This window comes from Mustela putorius, unplaced genomic scaffold, assembly GCF_011764305.1.
Source record: "Mustela putorius furo isolate JIRA1106 unplaced genomic scaffold, ASM1176430v1.1 tig00000785_pilon_pilon_pilon, whole genome shotgun sequence".
In the NCBI taxonomy this organism is placed as follows: Eukaryota; Metazoa; Chordata; class Mammalia; order Carnivora; family Mustelidae; genus Mustela; species Mustela putorius.
The window spans coordinates 9,635,705-9,654,656 of record NW_025421480.1 but is presented as its reverse complement, the minus strand read 5'-3'; the positions used below and the strand labels follow the sequence as shown (position 1 = coordinate 9,654,656).

Sequence of the window (18,952 nt, the reverse complement as noted above, 5' to 3'; positions counted from 1 at the left end):
GTCTGTGAGCTCCCTGAAATTATATATAAGATTATTTGTGTTTGTTTACATATGTATATGAGCAATACATAATAAAATATATGTACATCTATACAAATAATATGTGTATACATGTATAAATAATATTTATACACATGTAAATAACACATATATAAGTAATACTTATACACATGTTGGGGTATGTGTGTGTGTATATGTAGATGGTATTGGTATTGGTATATATAGATGATATTGGTATTATAAGTAGATGAAAACAATACAAGCTCAGATTAGAAGTCTAACTTAGAAGGTGATGTCATCCTTCTTTTTCCCCATCAGAGTGATTATTTAAACAAAATTTTAAAAAGAACAAAAAGAATCACTGTAGACTGATTAAACCACCACAGAATTACATAGGTATAGATTTTAAATTATTGCCATAGTGCTCATCAATTATAATAAAAACCACATTAATTTTTAAATTTATTTTTATTTAAATTCAGTTAATTAACATGTATTGTTTCAGAGGTAGAGGTCAGTGATTCATCAGTCAAGGCACATTAATTTTATAATATAAGAAAGTAGATGAAAAAACTGACTGCTTTTCCCTTTATTGCTGTCTGCGGTTTATCCTGTTTAATATTTGGTCTTTTAGAGGTTATTCTTTGTTTCACAACCATGTGTTTATTCATTCCACACACTAATTGAGTGTTTATATGTACTAATGATTGTTGTGGAGAATGGAGCGCTGCATAATGCCAATAAATTTCTGTTCTTCTAGATGTTCTCTTTCAGCAAGTATATTTCATAAATATACTAGTGCACATTTCATATAATTTCAGGTAGTGATGTTAAATACAGAAAAATAAAGCTGGGAGAGGAGATATAGACTATGTAGTAAAGGGAACTGTTCTTTTAGATAGTTTAGTTGGGGAGATTTGAATAAAGTCAGTTGGGGCGAGTAGGTAGCAAAGCAATGGGGATATCTGGGAGAAAGAATTCAAAGGACTTAGAAAAATATCTCAAGGAAAGCTAGAAGAGTGGTAAAGGGTAGAATGCAGACTGGTCGTAGATGAAGTCAGAAGAGTGGAACTAGTTTATATAGGGCCATGGAGGCCGGGATAAGGTAAGTATATGAGTTTGGCCTGACTAGACCAGGCCAGTTAAATCAATTTCTGGTGGTAGGGTCTGAGCATTAGTATTTTTTCAATGCTCCTTTGGTGATGCTAACAATAAGCAACCAAGATAGGGAACCACTAGGCCAGAGTTAGACTAGCTAGAGAAGAAATCTGGGAATCCTGCACATGGAGATAATTGATGGTGGAGAAGGAGAGGGTAGAACAGCCAGCAGAGGACTGCGGGTCGTGTAGTCTGAGGAACATGAAGATCTTGTGGTATCCTGGAGATCAAGAAGAATATGTGTACTAAGAAAGATCTGCCAGAAAGAATAAGAATTCACATTCAGTCTGTGCTCTTAATACCTAATGAACGCTGTCCTTGAGCAGAGAGGAGTTGATTAGGGATCTTGGCCATATATTCATACTGTGTAACCCTCATCCTGTGGCCCTAGGCAGATCTTCATTTTAGGTAGAAGCCTCACGAGATGGCGGAAGAGACCAGGAAGAAGGAGCAAAGGACATGCAGTCCCCTCAGGATGGTTTTCTGTAGTTGCCGTGGGATAATTTGGTGTGCATCCTTTTGGCCAGAATGGGGGCTTGTTGCGCCAAGCTCAGAGCACACCTGTTGAAGATGGGGCGAAGCAGTGTTGGGTAAACCACTGTAGGCTCTGCTGCATACGGGCCCACCTAAAGTGTACAAATGACATCGGCTTAAGCAAGTTAGAATCTGTTAAAAATAAAAATCAGTTATTGTTTCAAAGGACTGCATTTTGTGAAAACAGCCAAATCCCTGGAATTCCTTTACATTGACCTTAGTTTTGTCGTGTGCACTCAGTATTGTATACTGGGCAGTAAGAGCTGCTTGATATATCAGTAGGATCTTGAGTGTTTCTTCTCAGCTCGTTTCTGTTTCTTTCAGTGAAGGGGATGTGTTGAGTTTACATCTACTTCAGCTGGCCTTTGGTGATAGAAAGTGTTTGGCATCAGGACAAGTCTTGTATGAGGTAAATGGTACCGGGAATACGGGTTCATTCTGACCATTTTATTGTTGTTTGACTATTTTAGTCTTTGTTTTAAGATATTAGCATATTGAAAAGTCCTTCTATTCCAGTTAATACTGTATTCACAATGTAGTAGAAGTGTTAGATTAGGGATCAGAAGATGAGCAGTTGTGTCAGCTTAGCCTTCTGAACTTCCCCATATACCATTTTCATCTAAACTGAGGGGATTGGACAAGACTCATTCGTGACTTCATTGGTACCCAGGAAAAGGAGCTCCATTTTGTTGCTCTAATATGGCAAGCAGTAAGCCATGGGGTGACTTTATAAACAGTCTTGGGGCACCCGACTGGCTCATTTGGTGGAGCATGCAACCCTTGATCTCAGGGCTGTGAGTTTGAGCCCCATGTTGGGTTAGACATTATTTAAAATCTTTTGTTGTTTGTTTTTTGTTTGTTTGTTTGTTTTTTTTTTTTTGGAAAAAGAGAGTGCAAGTAGGTCGGAGGGCAGAGGGAGAGGGAGAGAGAAAATCTTAAGCAGGCTCTACGTTCAGCATGGAGCACAATGTGGGGCTTGATCTCACAACCCTGAGATTATGATCTGAGCCAAAATCAAGAGTCAGATGCTTAACTGACTGAGCTACCCGTGCCCCACTTAAAAATAAAAATATTAAATAAATAAGTAAATACAAATTTTTTAAATTAAAAAAATTGTCTTGCCACTTATAAAAAGGATAAATGCGTTAGTCTTTTAGGTGACTGAAATTTTTGCCAGCTGAATTCTTGAAGACAAAGTGGCGTGCTGCTAATACCCACCTGGTCAGCCCCTACTTCCTTTCTGTAGAACAGGCTTTCTTAAGCTGGTGTTTGAGGTTGTATGGATGGCCTTTAAAGAATCCATAAAGCCTATGAATTATCTGAGACATTTTTATGATTATGCATTTTTCTGGAAGAAAGTTTCATAGTTTTTCTTAGGTTCTTTTCTTTCCCTCCATAGATTGATTGATTTATTTGGGAGAGCGAGCATGTATGCACAAGTGGGAGGGGCAGGGAGAAGAAGGAGACTCCCAAGCAGACTCTGTGCTGAGTGGAGAGCCCAATGTGGGGCTTGATCCCAGGACCCTGAGACCATGACCTAAGCCGAAACCAAGAGTCCGACACTCACCCAACTATGCTACCCAGGCGCCCTGGCTTTTGTTAGATTCTTAAAGAGATTGATGAGGGGAGAAGGGGGGGGGCTGTTGTTCCAGAGCAAGAATGTCACTCTGAACAGAGGAGCGGGTTTGCTGGCCTCGTGTGTCTTTGTGCAGAATAGTGATGGTCAATCCAGTTCACACTCCAGCCCCAAGTACCTGAAGGTTCCCACGTTTGATAACTGCTTTAGAAGGTTTGTTGGTCATTATTTTCGAGAGACTAAGTTTATCTGTGTTTTATACTACATAAAATTTCAGAGGCCTTTTCAAGTGATTTGTTCTCTTTGTAACTTTTTTGTGTTTTCTTTGTATCATGTGAAAACTTTAAATTCAGAGAACATTTAAGTTTTGAATGACTTCTGGCTTAGAGTTCTATGAAGATAGAGATTTGTGTGCATTTTCTGTTTCAGGGGTTAGAGTACTGTGAAGAAAGATACACACTGGACCTCACGGGTGGCATGTTTCCTTTGAGGGGACAGACTAGTAATACCAAACTGTTGGGATGCCAGAGTATAGAGAAGTATCGATATCATGGCGACAGAGAGGAAGGTATGAATGAAGGTTGGTTAAAAGCACTCTTATATGTCATGTGGAATGCTTGCTTTTGATAGTTACCTTGATGGAAGATTTATGACATCCACCTTGATGGAAGATTTATGCTTTTTTAGAGTTCATACTCCTGGCAGTTAAAAAATTGGAATATTGATTATGGAATTTCTTTTAGGTCCGTATGAGACCGTCGGTATTCTTGCTGTGCAGAACTCAAGCGTCCAGTAGCTTGAGGGACCCCCTTGTATTTTAATCCAGCTTTTTAAACAGACAAGAATGGTCTCTAGTTTTGACTAGTATGAATAGTCTGTGAATAATGGTTCCTTCTGCGTATTTTTTGAGACCTCTGGCAAACAGACCTTGCTTGTCTTTAATCTTTCTCTTTCCTTTTAGTATCATCCCTTCTTCCTGGTAAACAACCTTTGCATGGTCAAAATGGCATAGATTTTGGAATCCCTCTTGGCTTCAAATCTCAGCTCTGTCAGTAGTTGTGACCTTTAATGAATTATTTAACATTTCTGAGCCTCCCTTTCCCCATCTGAATGGAGTAACGCAGTTGGACCTTTTGCAAAGGGTGGCTGTGAGAAGTAAATGTGATGCCGGTGGAGGTTCGTTCGGCTCTGGGCGTGCTCCCTATAGCCGTGCTTGTGTGTGTGCTTCCTGGGACTCATCCTCATGGTTAGGCCCTTCATCTGGGCGTGTCCTCTGTGCTCGTCCCACGTCGGTTTTTGTGGCCCAGTCTTCACGTCCAACTAAACATGCCCAAAACACAGCTCTTCAGACTCTCCCTCTTGTATTCCCTACTCCCCTCTTCTTTCTGGGTTTCCCATTAGTTGTGTCTCAGATGTTTACTTTTTCTCTCCTTGGTGCCTCTTACCTTGTTCCTATCTTTCCATTCCCCGCAACCATCATCCAGGTACTAGTCATCCCCTCTTTCCCATAGAGCTGGATCAGCCCTTCTCAACTAGAATCCTCTAAAGAATCAAGCCCTGTGCCTCAAGGCGTCCATTTTTGGTATTGATATTCTCTGTGTTCCCTTGTTGGGAGAGTATGCCATCAAATAACGAATCAAAATAAATAAATCAAATAAATTCCTACTTTTACCTTCAATACCTCAAAGTTGCCAAAGTGTTAAGTGAAAACAAGCCGCACTATAACTTTCCTGATGAGTATTTTTTTTGTAAAATCTTCTTGAAATGGAGAGACAGTAAAGATATACTGAATGAAACCCTTCTTACAGAATGCGCCATAGAAATGCTTTTTGACATATCAGACGTGATAAAACTTAATTTATGACAAGATGTTGCTGAAATTTTATTTGGGGTAGTTTTAGTTTGTGATTATTTATTCAATTTATAAAAATTATATTCTTTTCTTTTAGCTCTGTCTCCTGACACTAGTGTTTCAGTCTTTACCTGGCAGGTGAATATATATGGACAAGGAAAGCCTTCTATGTATTTGGGGCTTTTTGACATAAACCGTTGGTATCATGCACAGATGCCGGACTCGTTAAGGTAGGACTTCGCACTCTCTCTCTTTCACATTTGTGTGTGTAGCAGCTTGGTCAGTTAATGATTTTGTAACATTTTCTTTTAGAGCAGGAGAATATCTGCATAACTGCTCGTACTTTGCATTGTGGTCACTGGATTCCGTTGTGAACAAGACTTACCCGCATTACATCTTGGATATACTAGTTAATGAGAGAAGCTTAAGTAGAGGAATTCCCCCTTCATATCCACCTCCCGAGCAGTTTTTTAACGCAAATATTTACAACTTTGGTATGTGTTTCCTTAACATTACCTCGAGAAAAATAACATGCACAAGTATATCTGTGTGGGTGTTTGTACGTGTAATATGTATTTGTATAGTATGTGTGGTATCTATGTAGTGTGTAGCATGCAGGTATATGTGCTTACCTGTTCATGTCTCGTTACTGTTAGTTAATATATGGGTAACTTAGGAAATTTAGTTTGATATGTACACCAGAAAATTAATACTTAGGTATTTTATAAAGATACTATGACTTATGAATTCGCTAGAAAAGATAAGTATTATTTATGTTAAGTTTGGTATCTTGTCAGAATGGAAATATTTGGAAAAGTTATTTTAAAATTTATTATATGTAATTTGATATCTTGCCTAACAGTCTGTTAGGATAAATTTTGTTGTATTAATGCCGTCTATGATATAATTCGTAAGCAGATTTTATTTTTTTTTTTTTTACATCTTTTTTTTAGATGCCACTTGTTTGTTAAACTCAGGAATTGTTCATATAACTTGTAATGGCTTTCAAAAGGAGGTAGGTAACAACTAACAATGTGGACAGAGTATCTTAATAAACTGAAGTCAGATCATGGATTTAAACTTTATTTAGTGTTAATTATATAAACTGTTGTTTCAGCTTAAATGGTAGCTTCTGCTAGGTTTGTGATATGAGCAACTAGTAGCATCAGTTACTGATGGCAGCGTGCCAGAAGATGTATTGGGGTTGTGTGGATGTTAGCTACTTGAACCGTAAGGAAAAGAGCGGAAGTAGGTCAGTGCCTTCGCCGTATCTCTTTGTATCCATACTCTTCATTCTCCTCTTTCTTCTCAGGAAGCTTATGAATGAGGCAAGTAATGCAAAGAAGATACCTAGCACAGTGTCTGGCGCAGAGCAGGCAATGACTAGATGTTGAAAAAGACTTCTCCAGGAAAACACAAAATGACAGATTTTGAAATTGATAACCGGCTAGATGTGCCTGAATGCCATATTTATACTTCATATTGGATCTCTCTGACATTAGATCAGGAGAATAAACTGCAGGGTGTGTGTGTGGGGTGTGTGTGTGTTCATTAAGACCTGTCACGAAGTCTGTCAGCTGTCAGCATTGGAGAATGTAACAGGGTTACCCATCAAAGACAGAATGCCCCCCAAAGTATCTTCATCAGTAATATTACTTTTAACTAGCATGCATTGGTTTAGCTCAAGAACTTGTAAACCCGTTTCCTTGCAAGAAGTGTAAAAATGGAGTCTTAAAATTTCTATTTAGTGTCTTTTAGCTTTATTCAGAATATTAAGTACAAAGTAGATGATAAGTTTATTCTTAAATTTGATTATTTGAAATTATGTATTAATGTTTATTCATCAATCTTTATAGACTTTGAGGTTTTTAAAGAAATCAGGAGCATCTCTCAGTGAATTCATACCTGATGGCTATAATCGATGTCTTATGGCTGGCCTTCTGTCACCAAGACTTACTGATACTCACCCTTCCAGTTTAAGTCAGGTGAGATGATTTATAACACTGTTGTTTCTTTTGTTATTAGCTTTCTATTATAGTATTACATTATTATAGTAAAAGTCTACTAGATAATTTCTGCAAAAGTAGATTCAGTAGTATAATGCTCATGCTTCATGATCAGTAACTGTGGTCTTAGGTTTGGCTTAGAATACATACTACCAGGACCCAGTAGGCCATAACTTGGCACGAGGTTCACTTAGCTGTATAGAAGGATTTAGGACAGAAGCCACATTGTGGCGGCCCCAGGCATGTCATGAGTAGAAGTAGTAACAGGCCAGGAGCCATTTTCCAGCCGCTGTGAAAAATGCGTAGGTACAAGTGAGTAAGACCTCATGAGTAAAAATCATCTTGACTCAGGTGGATTTCATGGTCTAGAATGCCAGTATGTGATCATTGGCATGAGTGTCACTGGGAACTTGTGCTGTCATAGGACTGTTGAATCGGAAGTTCTAGGAGTGGAACCCCGCACTTGGTGTTTCAAAAAGCCCTTGATGTGGGGGCGCCTGGGTGGCTCAGTCAGTTAAGCGTTTGACTCCTGATTTCAGCTCAGGTCATGATCTCAGGTTCCTGGGATTGAGTCCTGCTTTCCCTCTCCCTTGGCTCCTCTGCCTGCTTGTGCTCACACACACTCTCAAATAAATAAATCTTAAAAAAAGAAAAAGCCCTTAATGTGATTCTGATGCAGTGTTCCAAGAACCACTGCTTTATAGAAACCGGTATCTTCTGAGAGCCTGTGAGGAGATTCCAAGTTCCTGCAGAACAAGGCCGTTCTAGAAGTGAGACTCACTCATGGAAGCCAAAATCTCAACTTCCTAGTGGAGGTTTATAATCCAATCAGTTTTCCTGGTCCCAGTACATTTTACCTACCAGGGGACATTCTAACAGTAAACAGTGTTGCCTGGGGACAGCTCATAATTCACATTTAATTTAACTCATTATTTGTTAGTAAAACACGCTAGAATAAAGTAAGCTCCATTTTCCCATGGAGAAAGAGAAAATGTTAACTCTCCCTAAGTAGTGTTTGGATAAACTTATTTTAAAAATTACAGATATGTGGGGTCCCTGGGTGGCTCAGTGGATTAAAGCCTCTGCCTTTGGCTCGGATCATGTTCCCGGGGTCCTGGGATTGAGCCCCATGTCGGGCTCTGCTCAGCGAGGGGCCTGCTTCCTCCTCTCTCTCTCTGACTGCCTCTCTGCCTACCTGTGATCTCTGTCTGTCAGATAAATAAATAAAATCTTTTTAAAAATTACAGATATGTAACTATGAATTGCTGGAAAAAGAGCCTTTTAAACACCCATGGGATATAAATACTACCACTCATGGTTTAACATTTACGGTTGGATTTTAATACTTAATTTCATGGAATAAGTGAAATATTCAATACCATTATCACTGGGAGATTCCTCCCTCCTTCCTCTCCTTTTATAGTTTGGTACCTATGTAAATATTAACCATGTGGTCATGTCGTGATCATGGTCGATGTTAATGTTCTTACTACATAGCTTGTTTTTTCCTGGAGTTTCTAAGTGGCCTTTAAAAAAAAAAAAACACAAACACCTTGCCTAGTCTCACACAAGCTTAATTTTTTCTTCCAGTTACTTTTTGCTTTTTTGTGGTGCCCCTTTAGACGAAGGGTCTGACCTTCTGTCGGATTACTTCATTGCCCACTAATTTGTCGCCTTTGTCTCTGGTTCTGTTTTGGGGGAGATTTCTTCATCATCTACCTGGCTTCCCATCAACTTTTTAAAAATTTGACCCTCATATAAAATTTCTGTGAGTACTTTTTCTTTGATCAGTCTTTTGTTTCTAGTATTCTGTTTTATGGATGACTAGCTGCTGCCCGTGTGTGTTCACAGTCTTTCTTGATTTTTGCACTGGCTCTGTTTCCTCTGCAGTCTAGTTTCTTCGTCTAGTCTCTTTGATGGCAGGGGCTCTCCTTATGCATTTGGTGGCCGTCATCTGTTCATATGTAAAGTGGGTCAGTAACAGATGATACACTGTATTTTGCAATGGTATAGTTCATGGAGAGGAATCCTTTTCTTGAGAATAGTAGATGGGACATGCACCATTTCAGTGGAGCAAGGCCACACTTTGGGGGAGCCATTCCATTTTCCCAAAGATCTGTGATTCATGTGTCCATGGTTCTTCATTGCAGGGTCCTAAGGGGGTATGGCTGGCTGTTCCATAGACTAAGTGTCCACCGGTTGCTTATTTTTAGCCCAGGTCTGACCACTCTTGCCCCCCCTCCTCTGTACCTGGACTCTCCACGGACTTAGCCTGAGGGCTCAGAGAGCTAACTTGACTAGATTCTCATCTGTAGCTCCCGTCTGTGAGGACCTAAGGATGCAATTTCCCTCACACTGCTGAGTTCATCACCTTTCCTCATGACTGCCATTCATGGATCTTGTTGAGCTGTCTCACCCCATGATGCCTTCTCTTTTCTTTGCCCTCGTTGATTGATACCTTTCTCTGCTATTTACTACTGATCACTCACTGGGGTCTGGTGATGATACCAAGGCAGCAAGTAAATGGCTGTGTGTGATGTTCCATCTTTATCCATAGGTAACAAGAATTTTCTTTTTTTCAGGAAAGGCTAAAGCAGTTTATAAGGTTGCTTTTGTCTGTTGTGAGTAATAAATGGTCTTTTTTAACCCATCTACTTGATCAGAGTTATGGGAGAATTGCTAATATATTGTGCAGAAGATATCTATTCTTTCTGTCTAATGGCCCAAGAATACTCTTGAGGGCTTTGTTTGATAAAACGGCATCATCACACTCTGGGCGGTTGATTTCCAACCATATGCATTCAGGGAACACCTTTGCTCAGTCTTTCGTTCATAGTACTCTGTTTTATAGTGTCCATTCAGCTGCCCTCAAGAAGACAAGGAGAAAAAGCACCAGATTCAGAGTGGTTTCCTCCCGGAACTTCGGCCCCAGTGGCCCTGCCCACCCTACTGTCAGGAACTGGAACTTACTTTCCGGCCCAGTGCTCCAGCTTCCTGACCGCAGAGAACTCACGGCTCATCATCTTCAGGCCTTGGGCACTCCCAAGAGCTCCATTTAACTTTCTCACTTTAGGGAACTTGATACAGATTCTTTTTTTTTCCTGATTATACACTGTCAAATTTAGTTAAAGCAGTAATACCTTAAAAACGTGAAAAATAACTTGTAATTTAGCCACATGAATAAAACAGCATTTAATGTTTTCCGTGATTAAAATCTGGTATCCACCCCATTTGGGTTTTTTTTCCCCCAATTACATAAATAATACATGAATAGTTTGGATTTAGAAAATCGCTATAGGGTATTGAGGCATGTAACTATTGGCATTTTGTTAACCATCCTTCGTGTGCCCTTTTTTTAAAACTCCATTCCCAGAACAGGTCAAAGTAAATTACATTGTTTAGCAATGCACATGTAGAGCTAAAACAAAAAGAAAAGCAAGAACATGATGACTTCAGAAGGCAGGAAAGGGGTCGTGGTTGCCATGGGAGATGAGAGAGGTGGGTGGGATTTGTTTTTGGTCAGGTCCAAGCAGACACAGCTTCCAGGTTACTGCCACATATTCTCAGTCTAAACCTGGGTGGTGGTCTTGTCAGTGTCCCCTTCATAATCATTTGTTTGTATACATGGTGCATGGATTTTATGTATACTTTTCTTTCATGACTCTCTTTGTATCCCTTCTTCATATCGGGAAAAGGATGATACAGATGCAATTTCATATTTTCATTGGGTGGTCAGTGTTCTGTTAATTACATTATTTGCAAGTTTTACCCTTGTTTTATTGGGTCTTTTCCCTCTTGATTTCTTTTATGGTATCTTTTGCTACATACAAATTAATATTTTTGTAATCAAATGCTCCTGGCTTAAAAAACCTTGCTAATCAATGCTTCATTACCATTTAAGGCTTAGTTCATCTGTGTTCATCAGGTAAAGGTTGCTTTTCTTTCTCCTGGATGAGGATGAGTACAGCTGTGCTATACCCCTTACAAAACAGAGCACAGAATGTCCTTTTGTCAAACTACTGAGATACCACATTTATTTGATTTCCTCTGTCTGTGTACTGGGTTCTGTTTCTGGGTTTTTTATTATGTCCCATTAATCTGATCTATTTCTATGCCATTTTAATATACTGCTCTAATATTTGCTGATGTGGCTCTTTTTTCCCTATAATTGTCAATTCATAGGCATTTGTTCTTTTGTATTAATTACAACATGATTTTATCCAGCACTCCCATTGGAACTCTTCTTGAAAATTTGTTATAGTCATGTATTAATTTTGGAGAGAATATTTTTATCATCATTTCATCCAAGTCTTAAATAGTCTATTTTCTCATTTATTCAGGGTTGGTTTTCTATCTCAACAAGATCTTATAGTTCTTTTCAGTTCTTACAGGTGTCTCTTGTGCTTTTATCTCTTAAGTGCTCCATAGTTGTGCTGCTTGTGACTAGAACGTTTTTCCTCTATTAAATTCTGGGTGGTTATTGCTGGTACATAAAAATGCAGTTGGATCCGCAAATCAGTCCAATGTGATACAACACATCAATAAAAGAAAGAACAAGAACCATATGATACTCTCAATAGATGCTGAAAAAGCATTTGACAAAGTACAGCATCCCTTCCTGATCAAAGCTCTTCAAAGTGTAGGGATAGAGGGCACATACCTCAATATCATCAAAGCCATCTATGAAAAACCCACCGCAAATATCATTCTCAATGGAGAAAAACTGAAAGCTTTTCCACTAAGGACAGGAACACAGCAGGGATGTCCATTATCACCACTGCTATTCAACATAGTACTAGAAGTCCTAGCCTCAGCAATCAGACAACAAAAGGAAATTAAAGGCATCCAAATTGGCAAAGAAGAAGTCAAATTATTACTCTTCGCAGATGATATGATAATATATGTGGAAAACCCAAAAGGCTCCAGTCCAAAACGGCTAGAACTTGTACAGCAATTCAGTAAAGTGTCAGGATATAAAATCAATGCACAGAAATCAGTTGCATTTTTCTACATCAACAGCAAGACAGAAGAAAGAGAAATTAAGGAATCAGTCCCATTTACAATTGCACCCAAAACCATAAGATACCTAGGAATAAACCTAACCAGAGAGGCACAGAATCTATACTCAGAAAAAATTGAGGGGCTATAAACTGGGATCGAGTACTCATGAAAATAAATAAATTAAAAAAAAATTGAGGAAGACACAAAAAAAAAAAATGGAAAAATGTTCCATGCTCCTGGATTGGAAGAATAAATATTGTGAAAATGTCTATGCTACCTAAAGCAATCTACACATTTAATGCAATTCCTATCAAAGTACCATCCATCTTTTTCAAAGAAATGGAACAAATAATTCTAAAATTTATATGGAACCAGAAAAGACCTTGAATAGCCAAAGGGATATTGAAAAAAGAAAGCCAAAGTTGGTGGCATCACAATTCCAGACTTCAAGCTCTATTACAAAGATGTCATCATCAAGACAGCATGGTACTGGCACAAAAACAGACACATAGATAATGGAACAGAATAGAGAGCCCAGAAATAGACCCTCAACTCTATGGTCAACTAATCTTCGACAAAGCAGGAAAGAATGTCCAATGGAAAAAAAGACAGCCTCTTCAATAAATGGTGTTGGGAAAATTGGACAGCCACATGGCAGAAAAATGAAATTGGACCATTTCCTTACACCACACACAAAAAAAGACTCAAAATGGATGAAGGACCTCTGTGTGAGAAAGGAATCCGTCAAAATCCTTGAGGAGAACACAGGCAGCAACCTCTTCGACCTCAGCCGCAGCAACATCTTCCTAGGAACATCGCCAAAGGTAAGGGAGGCAAGGGCAAAAATGAACTATTGGGATTTCATCAAGATCAAAAGCTTTTGCACAGCAAAGGAAACAGTTAACAAAATCAAAAGACAACTGACAGAATGGGAGAAGATATTTGCAAATGACATATCAGATAAAGGACTAGTGTCCAAAATCTATAAAGAACTTAGCAAACTCAACACCCAAAAAACAAATAATCCAATCAAGAAATGGGCAGAGGACATGAACAGACATTTCTGCAAAGAAGACATCCAGATGGCCAACAGACACATGAAAAAGTGCTCCATATCACTCGGCATCGGGGAAATACAAATCAAAACCACAATGAGATATCACCTCACAACAGTCAGAATGGCTAAAATCAACAAGTCAGGAAATGACAGATGCTGGCGAGGATGTGGAGAAAGGGGAACCCTCACACTGTTGGTGGGAATGCAAGCTGGTGCAACCACTCTAGAAAACAGCATGGAGGTTCCTCAAAATGTTGAAAATAGAACTGCCCTATGACCCAGCAATTGCACTACTGGGTATTTACCCTAAAGATACAAACATAGTGATCCAAAGGGGCAGGTGCACCCGAATGTTTATAGCAGCAATGTCCACAATAGCCAAACTATGGAAAGATGAATGGATCAAGAAGATGTGGTCTATATACAAATGGAATACTATGCAGCCATCAAAAGAAATGAAATCTTGCCATTTGTGACAACGTGGATGGAACTAGAGCGAATCATGCTTAGCGAAATAAGTCAAGCAGAGAAAGACAACTATCATATGATCTCCCTGATATGAGGAAGTGGTGATGCAACATGGGGGCTTAAGTGGGTAGGAGAAGAATAAATGAAACAAGATGGGATTGGGAGGGAGACAAACCAAGTGACTCTTAATCTCACAAAACAAACTGAGGGTTGCTGGGGGTAAGGGGGTTGGGAGAAGGGAGATGGGGTTATGGACATTGAGGAGAGGGTATGTGCTTTGGTGTGTGCTGTGAAGTGTGTAAACCTGGCGATTCACAGACCTGTACCCCTGGGGATAAAAATATATGTCTATAAAAAATAAAAAAATTAAAAACAAAAGATACCTTTCAAAAGACCTAAAAAAAATGCAGTTGGTTTTTGTGTATTCACTTAATATCTATTTATCAAATCAGAATCTCTTATTAGATTTTCAAGGTCTGGAGTCATCAGCAAATACGGGCTTCTACTTTTTCCATTTTTGTTTATCTTCTCACAGCGTTTGGTAGAACCTCTACAAACTTTGGAAAAACAGTGGTACCAGCAGACATTCTTGTTTTGTCCCCAATGTTAATGTAAATTGCTTTACTGAGTCTCCATTTAGAATCATGCTTTTCTTCATTTTGAGGGAGTCTTTATCATAGTTAAGCCCCTCTGTTCCTGTTCGACTCATCTGTTTTTTCATTCAGTTCTTTTAAAAAAGTTTCTTGTTCTAATGAATGAAATTCATACGTTTCTTTAATATTCAGCGTGATTTATAATGATTTTAAATAAGGCTTGTTAAGACACAGCTATATCTTATAGTTACCTGCTTACAGTGATTTTTAGTAAATCCATGGAATTGTGCACCTGTCTCCACATTCAGTTTGAGAACATTTTTCTCACCCCCACAAAACCCCCATGTTCTCCCCCCATTTCCCAGCTTTCAAACCACTCTGCTTTCTGTCTTCATAGGCTGCTTGTTACTTACAGTTCATCTGTGTGGTATATGCATCAGCCCCTCATCCCATTCGTTCACCCATTCTTCAGTTGGGGGGCATTTGGTTTGTTTCCAGTTTGGGACTATTATGAATGATGTTGTTCCATGTATAGTTTTGATGTGGGCTTGTGTTTTCATTTCTCTTGGGTATGGAGTTGCTGGGTCATGAGGTAACTCAGTATTTAAGTTTCCCAGAGTGGCTACCATTTTCCATTCCCACCATCAGTGTACAAGGATTCCAGTTACTCCACGTGGCCACCAGTGCCTCTCACTGCCTTTGTGTTTATAGCCGCCTAGAGAGTCATGAGTTTTTAACTCCTTAAATATTTGTATTTTTAAAATTTATTAATTGGTTTTAAAGAGAATGCCTGTGGGGGAGGGGGAGAGAGAGAACCTCAAGCAGACTCTCTGCTGAGCGTGGAGCCCCACACAGGGCTCAATCCCAGGATGCTGACATCATGACCTGAGCCAAAACCAACAGTTGGATACTTAACCCAACGGAGCCACACAGGTGTCCCTAAGTGTTTGTATTTTTATAGAACTTGCTATCTCTGAGACTGTGATCAGATATCTTCTACCCTCATTTCTTACTCTTTTTCCTTTTTTTAAATGCATGGTTCAGGAAGAACAGTTAGAAGCTATCTTGTCAGCAGCAATCCACACAAGTTGCCTGGGACTTCTGACTGGATGTATCAAAAAGTGGACAAAAGAAGGTAAGATTATGGTTTTTAACAAATAAAAAAATCACTTTTATATTTAAAATTTTTTAAATAATTAATTTGGGGGTTTAGTTAAACTTTATTTTGAGCTAATTAGATTCACATTGCTATTTTAAGACATTGTGTACAGAGATCCTGTGTTACCCTTTATCATCACCTTCCCTCTGCAAGATCTGGTAAGCTTCTGGTACAGTATCCCAGTCACGATCCCCATGTTGTCCTTTTTATAGCCACACCTATGTCCCCCTACGCATAATCCCAGGGAGCCACCAGTCTATTCTCTATTTCTATAATTTTGACATTTCAAAAATGTTTAGAAATGACATTATACAATATGTAACTTTGGGATTGACTCTTCAGCAAAATTCTCCGGGATTCATCCCAGTTGCTGTGTATCCTTCTCTTTTAAAAACACACATGCTACACCCCCTTTATTTTTTTATTGAGTCATTCGAGAATAAGTTGAAGGCATCAACATTTCTCTTCTTGTAAGTAATTCAATATTATTTCCAAGACCAAGAACATTCATTCCAAAACCACTTTATACTTACAAAATTCAGAAAAACATTGATACATGCTGTTATCTGATCCCCAAACATTACTGGAATGTTACTAATTGTGCCAGTAACGTCCTTGATAGCATTTATAGGGATAGAGAATCCAAAATGGAATCCAGCATATACTTTGTATTTAGTTTTTATGTCCTTTTAATGTCTCTTAATCTCATATAATTCCTAGGCCTTTATCTTTCAAAAAATTGGCTTTTTTTTTTTTTTTTAAAGATAAGCCTATCAATTTGCAGACAGTCTTTGAGTGTGTGTTCTTAAGCTTTCCTCCTGATTAGATTCAGAGTTGACATTCTTCACAGCAGCACTGCGTAAAACAGTGTGCTCTTTGCTGTGTTTCGTACCAGTTTGTTAGTATTGACGTTCCCACTGCTCACTTGATCAGTGTGGTCTTGGTCAGGGTTCCCCACTGGAGCTACTGATTTTTTTGTTTGTAATTAATAATCCTTTATTTTTTTCCATGGATATTTACTAATAAGAACAACCAAATTCTGCGGCCAATCTTCGCTTTGTTCTTGAGTGGACGTGGAATAAAGTGGTTTTTACAAAAGAGGAATTTGACAGACTGTGTAAGTATTATATTAAAATATTAACCTCGATTTGTGTTTTAAGTACATGACAGTCATCATTTTTAATCATTTTGAAGTTGTAAACTTGTTTTTTTTTTTAAGATTTTATTAATTTATTTGAGAGAGAGCACAAGTCGGGGGAAGGGGCAGCAGGCAGAGAGGGAGAGGGAGAACCAGGCTTCCTGTGGAGCGGGGAGCCCAAATCGGAACTCCATCCCAGGACCCTGCGATCATGACCTGAGCTGAAGGCAGATGATTAACTGACTGAGCCACCCAGGCGTCCCTGAAGTTGTAAACTCTTTAAAGAAGTCTCAGAGGAAAACTTTTCTTTTAATAGTAGGGTGGCAAAATTAGTATTATTTTTATGTTTGTTTTTAAACATTTTATTTTTAAATAATTTCTGCACCCAGCATGGGGCTCGAACTTAAAATTTCAAGTTGAAGAGTCACATGCTCCACCACTGAGCCAGTCAGGTGCCCCGACGAAATTTTTTCTTGAGCAAGACTTTGCAATCGATTGTTAAACTGGCAATGTGTTAACATGCCTATAATACCAACTTTCAGAGTTGGACATTTTCTTTGATCTTAAGAGATTAAATTATGAAGTTTGCGGATGATGGAGTCAGGGGGGTATGCCAGTTGACCTCAGAAGGTTCCCTTCTTACTCATTTTCTGTTCAAAATATTTATAACCAAAAAAAAGCTAAAGAGGAGGGCAAAAGGGGCACCTGGATGGCTCAGTGGGTTAAGCCTCTGCCTTCAGCTCAGGTCATGATCCCAGGGTCCTGGGATCGAGCCCCATATCGGGCTCTTTGCTCGGCAGGGAGCCTGCTTCCTCTTCTCTCTCTGCCTGCCTCTCTGCCTACTTGTGATCTTTGTCAAATAAATAAATAAAATCTTTAAAAATATATATTCTTAAAAAAAAAAAAGGAGGAGGGCAAAAACTCATCACCTCTGTCTTCTGCTAGCAGGTGACGTTATCAGTCATTTGCAGTAATTTTTCTTCTTGTCAGGCTTATTCATTCATCTGTCGTTAATCTGAGTTTTGAGGTGTCCTATAAATATCAGAAACCCATTATGTACAAAAATAATGTGATTGCCCTGTACATGAAAGTATAATTTAAGTTTAATTAGAAGTATATATTTTTGTTATTTCTATCATTGTATCAATGATGAATGAATTAAATGGACTTTTTAGTTAAGTTATTTTTAGTAGAGAATCTACTGTTAGAGACATGGGGTTTTTTAGTATTTTTAGGTCATACTTACAAAACATAAATATGAAATAATTATAAATACTTAAATAATTGAATAAATTATTTGAATAGTTATTAAATATTTAATCACTTAGTTAAAGTCAGGAGCAAACACCTGGTAATTGAGAGTTAGGGCCACAAAATATATTTTTTTGAGTGGAAAATATATTCAGGACTGGGTTATGTAATTCATGTAAGAAAAGAAAAAAATTCAGATTGGTTCATAAATTATATGCCTTTATTACACTTTGAGCATAATCTGGTACATCAGGTTTGAACATGGTAACTCAGCCATTATTGCTGCCTTGAGCTGCATTACTGGTTAATGGAGTTCTTTTAAAAACCTAAATGTAATAAAAACACAAAGCATAGTATTTTAAATGTATGGGAAGTGAAGCAAATCAATTTGATTTGAGGAAGGATTTCTAATTAAGATATGTTTTCTAGTTTCCAGTTACCCAGTAAATATTAATGTGATTAAATCTTAACTAAAACATGTAATCAGTAGCAACTAAAATACCCATTTTTTCCCCAAAAAAGGATTTGAAAATTCATTGTTGAGTTTAAAATGAAAGGACAACCAAGTCTACAGTGAATTATAACAAGCACGTAGTTTTATTATGTCTTTATCTGAGTCTTAATGTCTCACTTTGGAGCACTGGAGATGGAAAAGTGCTCTTATAAAATAATCACAAAACAATGTGGCATGTAAAAGATCTGATAGGAAAGATTTTTACTTGAGGGGGAAGCATTTAACGAATAGACTTATTTCTAGTCAGTCTGAAGTTGACTCTGTGTCCCCTTCCTCTGCTCACATTGCTTGTTCCTTGTTCTGCATCTTAAAAAACTAGGAATTTATATTTGTCCCTTCGGGGTTTCTTAAGGTTATTTGCCATTTCAAAGTCTCATAATGTGTAGTCTAACTCTGTAGTTAATAGGAGTTTGAGAAATCTTGCCTTTATGATTTTAACTAACTCGGATTTATTGTGTCAGAACTAATCTGGTATTTTCTCCTGGAAAGGTATACCATTATTTGATGGCTCGTGTCGTTTCATCGACCCACAGACCATACAGGCTCTCCAGCAGTGCCACTTGCTTCTCAGCAACCTTAATTCCGTCTTAAATTGTTTCACCACAGAGGCCCAGGAGATCACGGAGAGAGGTGTGCTCTTTGTCT

The 18,952-nt window shown here is 38.4% G+C and overlaps 1 protein-coding gene across 10 annotated transcripts in view; it reads left to right on the top strand.

The window, feature by feature from the left end:
- The window catches only part of AHCTF1 (AT-hook containing transcription factor 1), an 83,285-nt gene that overhangs the window by 28,231 nt on the left and 36,102 nt on the right, over positions 1 to 18,952 (top strand). For 8 of the 10 annotated variants that reach the window (XM_045084674.1, XM_045084675.1, XM_045084672.1 and 5 more), the window contains 9 exons: positions 2,017 to 2,101; positions 3,698 to 3,848; positions 5,218 to 5,350; positions 5,433 to 5,614; positions 6,074 to 6,135; positions 6,977 to 7,105; positions 15,290 to 15,380; positions 16,432 to 16,521; positions 18,797 to 18,937. In XM_045084674.1, the coding sequence (XP_044940609.1) occupies positions 2,017 to 2,101; positions 3,698 to 3,848; positions 5,218 to 5,350; positions 5,433 to 5,614; positions 6,074 to 6,135; positions 6,977 to 7,105; positions 15,290 to 15,380; positions 16,432 to 16,521; positions 18,797 to 18,937 (1,064 nt within the window). Of the gene's footprint in view, positions 1 to 2,016; positions 2,102 to 3,236; positions 3,482 to 3,697; positions 3,849 to 5,217; positions 5,351 to 5,432; positions 5,615 to 6,073; positions 6,136 to 6,976; positions 7,106 to 15,289; positions 15,381 to 16,431; positions 16,522 to 18,796; positions 18,938 to 18,952 lie in introns of those variants that run through there. The other 2 variants (XM_045084673.1, XM_045084679.1) reach the window with 2 other exon arrangements.